The sequence below is a fragment of the Anomaloglossus baeobatrachus genome, chromosome 7, assembly GCF_048569485.1.
Source record: "Anomaloglossus baeobatrachus isolate aAnoBae1 chromosome 7, aAnoBae1.hap1, whole genome shotgun sequence".
In the NCBI taxonomy this organism is placed as follows: domain Eukaryota; kingdom Metazoa; phylum Chordata; class Amphibia; order Anura; family Aromobatidae; genus Anomaloglossus; species Anomaloglossus baeobatrachus.
The window spans coordinates 6,970,620-6,987,182 of NC_134359.1; the positions used below are offsets into that span (position 1 = coordinate 6,970,620).

At 52.0% G+C, this 16,563-nt stretch overlaps 2 protein-coding genes across 9 annotated transcripts in view; one reads left to right on the forward strand and one right to left on the reverse strand.

Annotated features, from left to right (window-relative positions):
* KALRN (kalirin RhoGEF kinase) overlaps window positions 1-16,563 on the reverse strand; it is a 346,094-nt gene that overhangs the window by 150,804 nt on the left and 178,727 nt on the right. For all 8 annotated transcript variants that reach the window (XM_075316995.1, XM_075316994.1, XM_075316993.1 and 5 more), the window contains one exon: window positions 8,975-9,076. In XM_075316995.1, coding sequence (XP_075173110.1) covers window positions 8,975-9,076 — 102 coding nt within the window. The remainder of the gene's footprint in view (window positions 1-8,974; window positions 9,077-16,563) is intronic.
* Window positions 1,778-16,563, forward strand: part of CCDC14 (coiled-coil domain containing 14) — a 323,631-nt gene continuing 308,845 nt past the window's right edge. The window contains exon 1 of the mRNA XM_075317005.1: window positions 1,778-1,857. The gene's annotated coding sequence lies outside the window, so the exon portion shown is untranslated. The remainder of the gene's footprint in view (window positions 1,858-16,563) is intronic.

Consider the following 16,563-nt stretch of genomic DNA (forward strand, 5'->3'; position numbering starts at 1 on the left):
CAGAATCTGTGCAGGTCTCTGAGAAACTCTGAAATATTTATAGGCGGAAGAAGGAGAATAATCTTCGCACCTGACACTAACGCTCTGGCCACGTCCCCCGCGACTTTCTGGCGCGTTCAGTCTCTTTGGGTCGGGGTCTATCACATCTACAATGGCCGATCTTTGCCCCCTCCCCCCATCTGTCAGATTGCGGGGGTCTCCTGTGCACAGCACCCTCTTCAGGTCACACAGATTTGGACCCAGGTCCGGGCTCGGCTGCTCCAGAGCCTCCACCTTCTCCTGGTGAGGCCGGTATGTTGGTGATTTGGAGGTCGCTCAGGGTCGTTGTGCTGGAAGAGGCCGGAAGGTTTGATGTAAAATTGCTGATATTTGTTCCGTCCATTATCCCCGTCTCCGGTGGCTAAAGCCCCACATCCAGCTGCTGATAATCTGCCCCCGAGCACAATGCTGCCTCCACCAGGCTGCACTGTGGGGAGGGGGTATTCGGAGGATGCGCGGTGGGGACTTTTCCCCTCGGTCTCATCAGACATGTTCCCCGCAGGCATTTGTAGGATGTGATGGAGGTGTTGGCAGCACTCGGCCTGGATGTTGTCCCCTCCCCCACAGGCCAGATATAGAAAGAATACGGGACATCACATGAGGACACCACCAGGACCGGTCAGACATTCCTTCAGCGCCTTTAATGTTGCCGTTGCCTCTTGCTGCCTCCAGGACCCATTGTCTTCTTGTCTTTTCCTCAGTATTTGAGGGGCGTCCAGTTCTCGGTGCCGTCACTGTGGTGCCAGATTTCTTCCCCTTCTTCATGACGTCTTCACAGGGTCCTTGGTGGATCTAATGCCGGGGAAATGTTTTCTGCCTTCTCCTGACTGATCACTTTCCACAGGGAGATCCTCTGCTGCGTTGTCAGCCGTTTATGGGCCAGAAAAGGTCAGGAAAATCCTTCTAGAACAGCAAAGGGTTAATGAGAATGGCTGTAAATGATGGCGGCCGAGCTCGGATACTGTGTAGCATGGGGGCACAAGCACAGCTCCAACAATAAGAGGGTGTGAACACTTATGCAACCACAGTATTGCATTTTTTTTATTTTTAATTTCCCTTCAAATTTTCAGTTTTCATTTTTTTCCTTGATGGATTTTGTGAGGCAAATCCCGGGATATGAAGATGAATTATGACTCCAGTCATAATCCCTCATCACTCCCTGGCAGTGCCCCCTCCCTTCTTGTTCTCAGTGTTCCACTTACACCTCCATGGCCATGTCCTGTGATATGGAGATGAGGTGGTGTGGGAACAATGGACACAGGATGACTCCCTGCCGTCACCCTGTAGTAGGAGCTGCTAGCTAGTTAGCAAGGCTATGGAAATAGCCAGACAGAACGACTCCAGTAAAAAATGGTTCATATCTCGCAAGCCATATTTCCGATAAATATGGCAACCATAAAAATGGTGTCTCTGCATGCGGACGATGCCGGCACACCCTTTTTATGGGAGCAGGACATTGGGAAATGCCCCAGGCGTGATATCAGCCAATGGGGAACTGGCAGACAGGTCATGAGTCCCCTCGTTCTGTAGCTAAATTCATAACTGTCACAATGAGAGCATTGGCGTCCGCCTACGACGCTCCCAGGCCAAGTTATGGCCATATTCCATGTTGTGGATTGTCCATAACTCAAGCCAGGGGTGGAGCAGTGCTCCCTGTGAGGTCACTAAGGTAGGAGGGGACCTGGATCTGCCCAGGTTGATAACCCTACTTCGGCCATTTTCCAGGGTCTTTTCGCTGGGGGCACGTGTAGGAAACATCTGTGGGAAGGATCCTAGAAACCTGGTCTACAGCGCCCCCCTGTGGCCAGACGCAACAAGGTAACTGCTGGAACTGTGTATGCCTGTTTGTAACCCATGCTTTGATTGTAACTGTACTCTGACATATGTATATTCTGTAGATTCCCTATTGTATATATTGTAGTTTCTAGTGTGCTTTAGGCTGATTAAATTATATAATTAATCTTGGGCTGTTCTGTTATCTCGATCTTGAATCCCACGTCCGTGTGTTCGGCTAATAGTTACCGTAAATCGGTTGGTGGCAGCGAATTGTGCCAAGGATTATTGTGGGGAGGCCAGTGAGATTCGGGGAGATTTTATATATTCCGCCCGCGGAGGTCAGGGGAATATATACCTTACTCTCACCGGGGACCCTTCAATAATCGGCATAAGTAGTATAGCGGCCTCCTTGCTTATGGTCGGGCAATTCCATAATTGGCCTGACTATAAGAGGGGCGCTAGAGAGCGCGTCACGTGCTCTGTCTGTCGGTCGGGAGGTATAAAGGAGGGGTGACCCCCACTTGTTACCCCCCGATTGTGACGTACTGGTAGCCAGCGCGGGGGATTTCTGAGTGACCCCCCCGGTGGTTTGTGACAGATTTGTACAAATTACGGGCGACATTAAATAAGGAAGAGGCTCTGAAATGATTCTTCTTGGTAGAATCTTTTACATGACAAAAGCTTGGGATGTTCCTGGGTGTGTAGACTTTTTATAGTCGCTGCACGTTTCAGAGACGCTGACATCATATGTGGTGTTACTAGCCCTCTACGCGGTAACTTTCTGTTTGGATATGTCTCACACTTCAGATGAGAAATCTATACATCCGGGATCCTGGCGAAAGAATGGATGAGAGTATCAGACTGGAGATGGGCGAATGCACAGATATTCGGGACCGCCGGGTCCAACAGGGTTTAAAAAAAACCCCAAAAACAAACCCCAGTTCAGGACCGGAATCCTGAATCTCTGCCAGGACGCCAGTCCCCAGAAATGTCTATAGGGACCCAAATTAAAACGGTATTAGAAGGACTGAGGGGATTAGAGCAGGCGCGTGTATACTTACCGGTCTCCGCACGGCTGTAACACTACTTCCGGGGCAGCTCATTACCCTCATACATATTCACTGCAGTCATGGCATCTGATTGGCTGCATTGAGACCGCGCCCCCAGCCTGTGTGCAGCGTCTGACTGCTTACAATCGCACACGCAGTCTGTCTATAGTAGTGTACAAATAAACAAATAAAAAAAAATTGTCGTAGGGTCCCCCCATATTATGATAAAGCCCATGGCTACAGGCTCCAGCCTCCAGCCGTTCGCTTGTCTTGGCTGTGTATCAAAAGAAGAGGCACTGCATGCGGCTTATTTAAAAAAAAAAAAAAAATCTATATAATAATTTACAAAAACAGCGTGCTGTCCCCCCCCAATTTCAATATCAAGCCATGATAAAGCAGAGAGCTGGGGGCAGGTATTCTTAGACTGGGGAGACTCATGGTTATTGGGCCCCACAACCTTAAAACAGCAGCCTGCAGCTGTCCATAATTGTCGCATACATTAGATGTGACAGTCCTGAAACTTTACCCGGCTCTTCCAGTTACCCTGTGCGGTGGCAATGGGGGTAATATAAGGGCTTAATGGCAGCTCACAGCTGCCATTAAGCCCTAGATTTTTAATGGCAGGCATCTATGAGATCTCCCCATTACTATTCTGTAAGTGAAAAGAAAAAACACAAACACTGAAAAAATCCTTTATTTGACATAAAATACAAAAATCCCACCCTCTTTCACTCCTTTATGAACCCCCCAAACACCCAGGTCTGACGTAATCTACACGAGGTCCCACGACGATCCCGGCTCTGCTACATCCTGCATTCGCAGCGCGTGGGCACAGAACATGACCGCCCGCTGCGACTGCAGGCAGAGACTGACTTAGCCGAAACCAAGAATGGTGACATCAGTGAGTTTATGTGAGGCCACGGCTGGAGGTTTCCACGATGCTGCACCTAGGAACGCAAGTAACCTGACCTCAAGTGACCTCATTGAACTTCGTGACTTCACCTCAAGTGAACCGAGTTCAAGCAAGCCTGCATCTCCTGGCAGAAAATGGCAATTTTTTTGCCAATTGATGCAGATTTGTTTCTGAAATTTATGCACCATATTCCTGCAACAAATCTGCATCTTCTGTCAAAAAAATGAATCAAAACGCGATGCGGTTTTGATGTGATTTTTTTTGCCAGGAGATGCAGATTTGGTGCAGAAATATGGTGCATAAATTTCAGAAACAAATCTGCATCTATTGGCAAAAAAAAGCGCAACAACAGTTTTGACATAGTTTTGGTGCAGTTTTCTGCCACGAGATGCAAGTTTGGTGCTCAATTGTTTGCACCGGATTATTGCATCAAATTTGCATATCCTGGCGGAAAGCCGCACCAAAAACCTTTTTTGTACGTTTTGTTTTTTGTTTTTACAAGAGTTATAAATTTGGTGCTGAAATTTATACATCATATTCCTGCACAATATCTGCATCTCCTGGCAAGAAAAAGCATCAAAACCTCATTGTGTTTTGATGTTTTTTTTTTGCCAGAAGAAGTAGATTTGGTGCAGGAATATGGTGTATAAATTTCAGCACCAAATCTGCATCTCATGGCAAAAAAACCCCAAGGTTTTCTGCCAGGATATGCAGGTCTGTGAACTCAGCTCACCTGAGGTGAAGTCACTGAGTTCAATGAGGTCACCTGAGGTCAGTTTACTTGTGGTCACAGGTGGAGGGCTGTGGGAACCTCCAGCTGTGACCGCAGAGAAACTGAGTGACGTCACCGTTCAAAGCTGTAGCTCAGTCAGTCTCTGCTTGCAGTCACAGCGGACAGTCATGTTCTGTGCCTGCGTGCTACGAATGCAGGATGTAGCAGAATGCCGGGATCATCGTGGGACCTCGTGTGGATTATATTGGACCTGGGTGTTTTGTGGGTTAATAAAGGTTTGAAAGAGGGCGCTTTCTTTTATTTTATTTCAAATAACAGAAACATCGAACACATCCTTTATTTCTTTTCAGCTTGCAGATTAGTAATGGTGGGGGGTCCCATTACTAATCTAGGACTTAGTGGCAGCTATGAGCTGTCATTAATCCTGCATATCACCCCGATTGCCACCGCACCAAGGCAATCGGGATGAGCCGAGTAAAGGGCCGGAATTGTCGCATCTAATGGATGCGACAATTCTGAGCAGCTGCAGGCTGATATTTTTAAGCTGGGGGAAGCCCAATAACCTAGGGTCTCCCCAATCTGAGAATACCAGCCCCTAGCTGTTGGCTTTATCATGGCTGGGTAAAAAAATGAGGGGGGGGGGGGGGGAAGGGGGACGACCCCACACTTTTTTTTTTAAATTACTTATTTAAATCATTTTAATAAAAGCTGCATGCGGTCCTTCTTATTTTGATACACAGACAAGATAAGTGCATAGCTGGGGGCTGCAGCCTGTAGCCATTGGCTTTATCTGTGGTGGGTATCATAATATCGGGGGACCCTACGACAATTTTTTTATTAATTTTTACAACACTATAAAAACACGGACAGCGTGTGCGATTGCAAGCAGTCAGACGCTGTCACACAGGATGCGTTCGCGGTCTGGCTGCAACCAATCACAGCTGCTGAAATGGGGGAGACAGTAAATAATTATGAGGGTAATCAGCTGCCCCGGAAGCAGTGTTACCGCAGTGCGGGAGACTGTGTGTAACAATCCTGCTTTATCCCCATTTTTTTTTTTTCTATATTTTTTTTAATTATCTGGTGCCTGAATCCGAATAGTTACACGGAGATCCCGGAGAACTCGGTGTGTGGATCGGTGCAGATACTCGGTGTCCGGTCTGGGTTTATCTTGTGTGGATCGGTGTAGATACTCGGTGTCCGGTCTGGGGTTATCTTGTGTGGATCGGTGCAGATACTCGGTGTCCGGTCTGGGTTTATCTTGTGTGGATCGGTGCAGATACTCGGTGTCCGGTCTGGGTTTATCTTGTGTGGATCGGTGCAGATACTCGGTGTCCGGTCTGGGTTTATCTTGTGTGGGATCGGTGCAGATACTCGGTGTCCGGTCTGGGTTTATCTTGTGTGGGATCGGTGCAGATACTCGGTGTCCGGTCTGGGTTTATCTTGTGTGGATCGGTGCAGATACTCGGTGTCCGGTCTGGGTTTATCTTGTGTGGATCGTTGCAGATACTCGGTGTCCGGTCTGGGTTTATCTTGTGTGGGATCGGTGCAGATACTCGGTGTCCGGTCTGGGTTTATCTTGTGTGGGATCGGTGCAGATACTCGGTGTCCGGTCTGGGTTTATCTTGTGTGGGATCGGTGCAGATACTCGGTGTCCGGTCTGGGTTTATCTTGTGTGGGATCGGTGCAGATACTCGGTGTCCGGTCTGGGTTTATCTTGTGTGGATCGGTGCAGATACTCGGTGTCCGGTCTGGGTTTATCTTGTGTGGATCGGTGCAGATACTCGGTGTCCGGTCTGGGTTTATCTTGTGTGGATCGGTGCAGATACTCGGTGTCCGGTCTGGGTTTATCTTGTGTAGGATCGGTGCAGATACTCGGTGTCCGGTCTGGGTTTATCTTGTGTGGATCGGTGCAGATACTCGGTGTCCGGTCTGGGTTTATCTTGTGTGGATCGGTGCAGATACTCGGTGTCCGGTCTGGGTTTATCTTGTGTGGATCGGTGCAGATACTCGGTGTCCGGTCTGGGTTTATCTTGTGTGGGATCGGTGTAGATACTCGGTGTCCGGTCTGGGTTTATCTTGTGTGGATCGGTGCAGATACTCGGTGTCCGGTCTGGGTTTATCTTGTGTGGGATCGGTGCAGATACTCGGTGTCCGGTCTGGGTTTATCTTGTGTGGATCGGTGCAGATACTCGGTGTCCGGTCTGGGTTTATCTTGTGTAGGATCGGTGCAGATACTCGGTGTCCGGTCTGGGTTTATCTTGTGTGGATCGGTGCAGATACTCGGTGTCCGGTCTGGGTTTATCTTGTATGGATCGGTGCAGATACTCGGTGTCCGGTCTGGGTTTATCTTGTGTAGGATCGGTGCAGATACTCGGTGTCCGGTCTGGGTTTATCTTGTGTAGGATCGGTGAAGATACTCGGTGTCCGGTCTGGGTTTATCTTGTGTGGATCGGTGCAGATACTCGGTGTCCGGTCTGGGTTTATCTTGTGTGGATCGGTGCAGATACTCGGTGTCCGGTCTGGGTTTATCTTGTGTGGATCGGTGCAGATACTCGGTGTCCGGTCTGGGTTTATCTTGTGTGGATCGGTGCAGATACTCGGTGTCCGGTCTGGGTTTATCTTGTGTGGATCGGTGCAGATACTCGGTGTCCGGTCTGGGTTTATCTTGTGTGGATCGGTGCAGATACTCGGTGTCCGGTCTGGGTTTATCTTGTGTGGATCGGTGCAGATACTCGGTGTCCGGTCTGGGTTTATCTTGTGTGGATCGGTGCAGATACTCTGTGTCCGGTCTGGGTTTATCTTGTATGGATCGGTGCAGATACTCGGTGTCCGGTCTGGGTTTATCTTGTGTGGGATCGGTGCAGATACTCGGTGTCCGGTCTGGGTTTATCTTGTGTGGGATCGGTGCAGATACTCGGTGTCCGGTCAGGGTTTATCTTGTGTGGATCGGTGCAGATACTCGGTGTCCGGTCTGGGTTTATCTTGTGTGGGATCGGTGCAGATACTCGGTGTCCGGTCTGGGTTTATCTTGTGTGGGATCGGTGCAGATACTCTGTGTCCGGTCTGGGCTTATCTTGTGTGGATCGGTGCAGATACTCGGTGTCCGGTCTGGGCTTATCTTGTGTGGATCGGTGCAGATACTCGGTGTCCGGTCTGGGTTTATCTTGTGTGGATCGGTGCAGATACTCGGTGTCCGGTCTGGGTTTATCTTGTGTGGATCGGTGCAGATACTCGGTGTCCGGTCTGGGTTTATCTTGTGTGGATCGGTGCAGATACTCGGTGTCCGGTCTGGGTTTATCTTGTGTGGGATCGGTGCAGATACTCGGTGTCCGGTCTGGGTTTATCTTGTGTGGATCGGTGCAGATACTCGGTGTCCGGTCTGGGTTTATCTTGTGTGGATCGGTGCAGATACTAGGTGTCCGGTCTGGGTTTATCTTGTGTGGGATCGGTGCAGATACTCGGTGTCCGGTCTGGGTTTATCTTGTGTGGATCGGTGCAGATACTCGGTGTCCGGTCTGGGTTTATCTTGTGTGGATCGGTGCAGATACTCGGTGTCCGGTCTGGGTTTGCCTGTCACTATATAACACTTGCTCAGGGTTGTGCGGCGATTCACTCAGGTTGGATAACGGAAACTGGAAGCCGCCTGTAAAACCCCGAGATCCAGCGACTTCTATCCAGAGAGTGAACCAAGAGACGGTGGACACAGACTGGCCGCATATATATACCCGAAGACAGGCGCTGGATAGGTCATGGATAAAATCAGATAGTGTCTGCAGCTCTGGAGGATAGGATATGATGTAACAGCAGAATAGTGATTGCAGCTCTGGAGCATAAGATATGATGTAACAGCAGAATAGTGTCTGCAGCTCTGGAGGATAGGATATGATGTAACAGCAGAAGAGTGACTGCTGCTCTGGAGGTTACTGGAGGATAATACATAATGTAACAGCAGAATAGTGAGTGCAGCTCTGGAGGATAATACATGATGTAACAGCAGAATAGTGACTGCAGCTCTGGAGGTGACTGGAGGATAAGACATGATGTAACAGCAGAATAGTGAGTGCAGCTCTGGAGGTGACCGGAGGATAAGACATGATGTAACAGCAAAATAGTGAGTGCAGCTCTGGAGGTGACCGGAGGATAAGACATGATGTAACAGCAGAATAGTGAGTGCAGCTCTGGAGGTGTCTGGAGGATAAGACATGATGTAACAGCAGAATAGTGAGTGCAGCTCTGGAGGTGACTGGAGGATAAGACATGATGTAACAGCAGAATAGTGAGTGGAGCTCTGGAGGTGTCTGGAGGATAAGACATGACGGATGTGAGTAGAAGAGGCGTGATGCAGGGGGTTCACAGTGCAGCAGTGTTATATTCGGCCCTCATGTTTCGGTATCACACAAGATGGCGTCGCATTCCCCTCCTAGTACAGCACGAGCCCGGAGCCTCCTGGGATTTTGTTACCTTGTCATCAGGCGCTGGTTCATTATCGAAGATCTTCATAGGTGGAGGGAGCGGAGTGTGGGAATCGTCATCGGCCTCCTCATCCCATCCTCTCTTACCCTTCTGGAAAAAAGAAACATACATTGATGTAGAGCGGAGGACGGGATCGTACTGCGAAGACTCCAGCGTCACTGCGAGAATGCGCAACTCAGAACCCTAATATAGCGTGGATTACTCCGACCTCATATACACGCCTCTGACAACCTCCTGTGTCCACCCTGTGTGGGGCTCTGACAACCTCCTATGTCCACACTGTGTGAGGCTCTGACAACCTCCTATGTCCACCCTGTGTGGGGCTCTGACAACCTCCTGTGTCCACCCTGTGTGGGGCTCTGACAACCTCCTATGTCCACCCTGTGTGGGGCTCTGACAACCTCCTGTGTCCACCCTGTGTGGGGCTCTGACAACCTCCTGTGTCCACCCTGTGTGGGGCTCTGACAACCTCCTATGTCCACCCTGTGTGAGGCTCTGACAACCTCCTATGTCCACCCTGTGTGGGGCTCTGACAACCTCCTATGTCCACCCTGTGTGAGGCTCTGACAACCTCCTATGTCCACCCTGTGTGAGGCTCTGACAACCTCCTGTGTCCACCCTGTGTGAGGCTCTGACAACCTCCTATGTCCACCCTGTGTGAGGCTCTGACAACCTCCTATGTCCACCCTGTGTGAGGCTCTGACAACCTCCTGTGTCCACCCTGTGTGGGGCTCTGACAACCTCCTGTGTCCACCCTGTGTGGGGCTCTGACAACCTCCTATGTCCACCCTGTGTGGGGCTCTGACAACCTCCTATGTCCACCCTGTGTGAGGCTCTGACAACCTCCTATGTCCACCCTGTGTGAGGCTCTGACAACCTCCTGTGTCCACCCTGTGTGAGGCTCTGACAACCTCCTATGTCCACCCTGTGTGGGGCTCTGACAACCTCCTGTGTCCACCCTGTGTGGGGCTCTGACAACCTCCTATGTCCACCCTGTGTGAGGCTCTGACAACCTCCTATGTCCACCCTGTGTGGGGCTCTGACAACCTCCTGTGTCCACCCTGTGTGGGGCTCTGACAACCTCCTGTGTCCACCCTGTGTGAGGCTCTGACAACCTCCTGTGTCCACCCTGTGTGAGGCTCTGACAACCTCCTGTGTCCACCCTGTGTGAGGCTCTGACAACCTCCTATGTCCACACTGTGTGGGGCTCTGACAACCTCCTATGTCCACCCTGTGTGGGGCTCTGACAACCTCCTGTGTCCACCCTGTGTGAGGCTCTGACAACCTCCTATAACCACTGATTTTAGGGTGTAGTTGTGACATCTTGGAGGATCCGGTGAGTGGCCATGGTGGATGATGGATGATGGTGAAGGAATTGTTGGGAATGGAGTTTCCCTTTAACTCCCTGAGTGTTACCTTGTTGTATGGGTGGGTGATAATACAATGGATGGCGCCCTCTGCTGCTGGTGGGTGATAATATAATGGATGGTGGCCTCTGCTGGTGGCGGGTGATAATATAATGGATGGTGCCCTCTGCTGGTGGCGGGTGATAATACATTGGATGGCGCCCTCTGCTGGTGGCGGGTGATAATATAATGGATGGCGCCCTCTGCTGGTGGCGGGTGATAATATAATGGATGGTGCCCTCTGCTGGTGGCGGGTGATAATATAATGGATGGCGCCCTCTGCTGGTGGTGGGTGATAATACATTGGATGGCGCCCTCTGCTGGTGGCGGGTGATAATATAATGGATGGTGCCCTCTGCTGGTGGCGGGTGATAATATAATGGATGGCGCCCTCTGCTGGTGGCGGGTGATAATATAATGGATGGCGCCCTCTGCTGGTGGCGGGTGATAATATAATGGATGGCGCCCTCTGCTGCTGGCGGGTGATAATACATTGGATGGCGCCCTCTGCTGCTGGCGGGTGATAATACACTGGATGGTGCCCTCTGCTGGTGGCGGGTGATAATATAATGGATGGCGCCCTCTGCTGGTGGCGGGTGATAATACACTGGATGGCGCCCTCTGCTGGTGGCGGGTGATAATATAATGGATGGTGCCCTCTGCTGGTGGCGGGTGATAATATAATGGATGGCGCCCTCTGCTGGTGGTGGGTGATAATACATTGGATGGCGCCCTCTGCTGGTGGCGGGTGATAATACATTGGATGGCGCCCTCTGCTGGTGGTGGGTGATAATACATTGGATGGCGCCCTCTGCTGGTGGTGGGTGATAATACATTGGATGGCGCCCTCTGCTGGTGGCGGGTGATAATATAATGGATGGTGCCCTCTGCTGGTGGTGGGTGATAATACATTGGATGGCGCCCTCTGCTGGTGGCGGGTGATAATACAATGGATGGTGCCCTCTGCTGGTGGCGGGTGATAATATAATGGATGGTGCCCTCTGCTGCTGGCGGGTGATAATACATTGGATGGCGCCCTCTGCTGGTGGCGGGTGATAATACATTGGATGGCGCCCTCTGCTGGTGGCGGGTGATAATATAATGGATGGCGCCCTCTGCTGGTGGTGGGTGATAATACACTGGATGGCGCCCTCTGCTGGTGGCGGGTGATAATATAATGGATGGTGCCCTCTGCTGGTGGTGGGTGATAATACATTGGATGGCGCCCTCTGCTGGTGGCGGGTGATAATACACTGGATGGCGCCCTCTGCTGATGGCGGGTGATAATACATTGGATGGCGCCCTCTGCTGGTGGTGGGTGATAATACATTGGATGGCGCCCTCTGCTGGTGGCGGGTGATAATACATTGGATGGTGCCCTCTGCTGGTGGCGGGTGATAATACACTGGATGGTGCCCTCTGCTGGTGGCGGGTGATAATACACTGGATGGCGCCCTCTGCTGGTGGCGGGTGATAATATAATAGATGGTGCCCTCTGCTGGTGGCGGCTGATAATATAATGGATGGTGGCCTCTGCTGGTGGCGGGTGATAATATAATAGATGGTGCCCTCTGCTGGTGGCGGGTGATAATATAATGGATGGTGCCCTCTGCTGGTGGCGGGTGATAATATAATGGATGGCGCCCTCTGCTGCTGGCGGGTGATAATACATTGGATGGCGCCCTCTGCTGGTGGTGGGTGATAATACATTGGATGGCGCCCTCTGCTGGTGGTGGGTGATAATACATTGGATGGCGCCCTCTGCTGGTGGCGGGTGATAATACATTGGATGGTGCCCTCTGCTGGTGGCGGGTGATAATACACTGGATGGTGCCCTCTGCTGGTGGCGGGTGATAATACACTGGATGGCGCCCTCTGCTGGTGGCGGGTGATAATATAATAGATGGTGCCCTCTGCTGGTGGCGGCTGATAATATAATGGATGGTGGCCTCTGCTGGTGGCGGGTGATAATATAATAGATGGTGCCCTCTGCTGGTGGCGGGTGATAATATATTGGATGGTGCCCTCTGCTGGTGGCGGGTGATAATATAATGGATGGCGCCCTCTGCTGCTGGCGGGTGATAATACACTGGATGGCGCCCTCTGCTGGTGGCGGGTGATAATACATTGGATGGCGCCCTCTGCTGGTGGCGGGTGATAATATAATGGATGGTGCCCTCTGCTGCTGGCGGGTGATAATATAATGGATGGTGCCCTCTGCTGGTGGCGGGTGATAATATAATGGATGGCGCCCTCTGCTGGTGGCGGGTGATAATACATTGGATGGCGCCCTCTGCTAGTGGCGGGTGATAATATAATGGATGGCGCCCTCTGCTGGTGGCGGGTGATAATACATTGGATGGCGCCCTCTGCTGGTGGCGGGTGATAATACATTGGATGGCGCCCTCTGCTGGTGGCGGGTGATAATATAATGGATGGCGCCCTCTGCTGGTGGCGGGTGATAATACATTGGATGGCGCCCTCTGCTGGTGGCGGGTGATAATACATTGGATGGTGCCCTCTGCTGGTGGCGGGTGATAATACACTGGATGGTGCCCTCTGCTGGTGGCGGGTGATAATACACTGGATGGCGCCCTCTGCTGGTGGCGGGTGATAATATAATAGATGGTGCCCTCTGCTGGTGGCGGCTGATAATATAATGGATGGTGGCCTCTGCTGGTGGCGGGTGATAATATAATAGATGGTGCCCTCTGCTGGTGGCGGGTGATAATATAATGGATGGTGCCCTCTGCTGGTGGCGGGTGATAATATAATGGATGGCGCCCTCTGCTGCTGGCGGGTGATAATACATTGGATGGCGCCCTCTGCTGGTGGTGGGTGATAATATAATAGATGGTGCCCTCTGCTGGTGGCGGGTGATAATATAATGGATGGCGCCCTCTGCTGGTGGCGGGTGATAATACACTGGATGGCGCCCTCTGCTGGTGGCGGGTGATAATACACTGGATGGCGCCCTCTGCTGGTGGTGGGTAATAATATAATGGATGGCGCCCTCTGCTGGTGGCGGGTGATAATACATTGGATGGCGCCCTCTGCTGGTGGTGGGTGATAATACATTGGATGGCGCCCTCTGCTGGTGGTGGGTGATAATACATTGGATGGCGCCCTCTGCTGGTGGCGGGTGATAATATAATGGATGGTGCCCTCTGCTGGTGGCGGGTGATAATATAATGGATGGCGCCCTCTGCTGGTGGCGGGTGATAATATAATGGATGGCGCCCTCTGCTGGTGGCGGGTGATAATACACTGGATGGCGCCCTCTGCTGGTGGTGGGTGATAATACATTGGATGGCGCCCTCTGCTGGTGGTGGGTGATAATACACTGGATGGCGCCCTCTGCTGGTGGCGGGTGATAATACATTGGATGGCGCCCTCTGCTGGTGGTGGGTGATAATACATTGGATGGCGCCCTCTGCTGGTGGTGGGTGATAATACATTGGATGGCGCCCTCTGCTGGTGGTGGGTGATAATACATTGGATGGCGCCCTCTGCTGGTGGCGGGTGATAATATAATGGATGGTGCCCTCTGCTGGTGGCGGGTGATAATATAATGGATGGCGCCCTCTGCTGGTGGCGGGTGATAATATAATGGATGGCGCCCTCTGCTGGTGGCGGGTGATAATACACTGGATGGCGCCCTCTGCTGGTGGCGGGTGATAATTTAATGGATGGTGCCCTCTGCTGGTGGCGGGTGATAATATAATGGATGGTGCCCTCTGCTGGTGGCGGGTGATAATACACTGGATGGCGCCCTCTGCTGGTGGCGGGTGATAATACACTGGATGGCGCCCTCTGCTGCTGGCGGGTGATAATACATTGGATGGTGCCCTCTGCTGGTGGCGGGTGATAATACACTGGATGGCGCCCTCTGCTGCTGGCGGGTGATAATATAATGGATGGTGCCCTCTGCTGGTGGCGGGTGATAATACAATGGATGGTGGCCTCTGCTGGTGGTGGGTGATAATACATTGGATGGCGCCCTCTGCTGGTGGCGGGTGATAATACACTGGATGGCGCCCTCTGCTGGTGGCGGGTGATAATACATTGGATGGCGCCCTCTGCTGGTGGTGGGTGATAATACATTGGATGGCGCCCTCTGCTGGTGGTGGGTGATAATATAATGGATGGTGCCCTCTGCTGGTGGTGGGTGATAATACATTGGATGGCGCCCTCTGCTGGTGGCGGGTGATAATACACTGGATGGCGCCCTCTGCTGGTGGCGGGTGATAATATAATGGATGGTGCCCTCTGCTGGTGGCGGGTGATAATACATTGGATGGCGCCCTCTGCTGGTGGCGGGTGATAATATAATGGATGGCGCCCTCTGCTGGTGATAATATAATGGATGGTGCCCTCTGCTGGTGGCGGGTGATAATATAATTGATGGCGCCCTCTGCTGGTGGCGGGTGATAATATAATGGATGGTGCCCTCTGCTGGTGGCGGGTGATAATATAATGGATGGTGCCCTCTGCTGGTGGCGGGTGATAATATAATGGATGGCGCCCTCTGCTGGTGGCGGGTGATAATATAATGGATGGCGCCCTCTTCTGGTGATAATACATTGGATGGTGCCCTCTGCTGGTGGTGGGTGATAATATAATGGATGGCGCCCTCTGCTGGTGGCGGGTGATAATACATTGGATGGTGCCCTCTGCTGGTGGCGGGTGATAATATAATGGATGGTGCCCTCTGCTGCTGGCGGGTGATAATACACTGGATGGCGCCCTCTGCTGGTGGCGGGTGATAATACATTGGATGGCGCCCTCTGCTGGTGGCGGGTGATAATATAATGGATGGCGCCCTCTGCTGGTGGCGGGTGATAATATAATGGATGGTGCCCTCTGCTGGTGGCGGGTGATAATATAATGGATGGCGCCCTCTGCTGGTGGCGGGTGATAATATAATGGATGGTGCCCTCTGCTGGTGGCGGGTGATAATATAATAGATGGTGCCCTCTGCTGGTGGCGGGTGATAATATAATGGATGGCGCCCTCTGCTGGTGGCGGGTGATAATATAATGGATGGCGCCCTCTGCTGGTGGCGGGTGATAATACACTGGATGGTGCCCTCTGCTGGTGGCGGGTGATAATATAATGGATGGTGCCCTCTGCTGGTGGCGGGTGATAATATAATGGATGGTGGCCTCTGCTGGTGGCGGGTGATAATACACTGGATGGTGCCCTCTGCTGGTGGTGGGTGATAATATAATGGATGGTGCCCTCTGCTGGTGGCGGGTGATAATATAATGGATGGTGGCCTCTGCTGCTGGCGGGTGATAATACATTGGATGGCGCCCTCTGCTGGTGGCGGGTGATAATACATTGGATGGCGCCCTCTGCTGGTGGTGGGTGATAATATAATGGATGGTGCCCTCTGCTGGTGGCGGGTGATAATACATTGGATGGCGCCCTCTGCTGGTGGCGGGTGATAATACATTGGATGGTGCCCTCTGCTGGTGGCGGGTGATAATATAATGGATGGTGGCCTCTGCTGGTGGCGGGTGATAATACACTGGATGGTGCCCTCTGCTGGTGGTGGGTGATAATATAATGGATGGTGCCCTCTGCTGGTGGTGGGTGATAATACATTGGATGGCGCCCTCTGCTGGTGGTGGGTGATAATACATTGGATGGTGCCCTCTGCTGGTGGCGGGTGATAATATAATGGATGGTGGCCTCTGCTGCTGGCGGGTGATAATACATTGGATGGCGCCCTCTGCTGGTGGCGGGTGATAATACATTGGATGGCGCCCTCTGCTGGTGGTGGGTGATAATATAATGGATGGTGCCCTCTGCTGGTGGCGGGTGATAATACATTGGATGGCGCCCTCTGCTGGTGGCGGGTGATAATACATTGGATGGCGCCCTCTGCTGGTGGCGGGTGATAATATAATGGATGGTGCCCTCTGCTGGTGGCGGGTGATAATATAATGGATGGTGGCCTCTGCTGGTGGCGGGTGATAATACACTGGATGGTGCCCTCTGCTGGTGGTGGGTGATAATATAATGGATGGTGCCCTCTGCTGGTGGTGGGTGATAATACATTGGATGGCGCCCTCTGCTGGTGGTGGGTGATAATACATTGGATGGTGCCCTCTGCTGGTGGCGGGTGATAATATAATGGATGGTGCCCTCTGCTGGTGGCGGGTG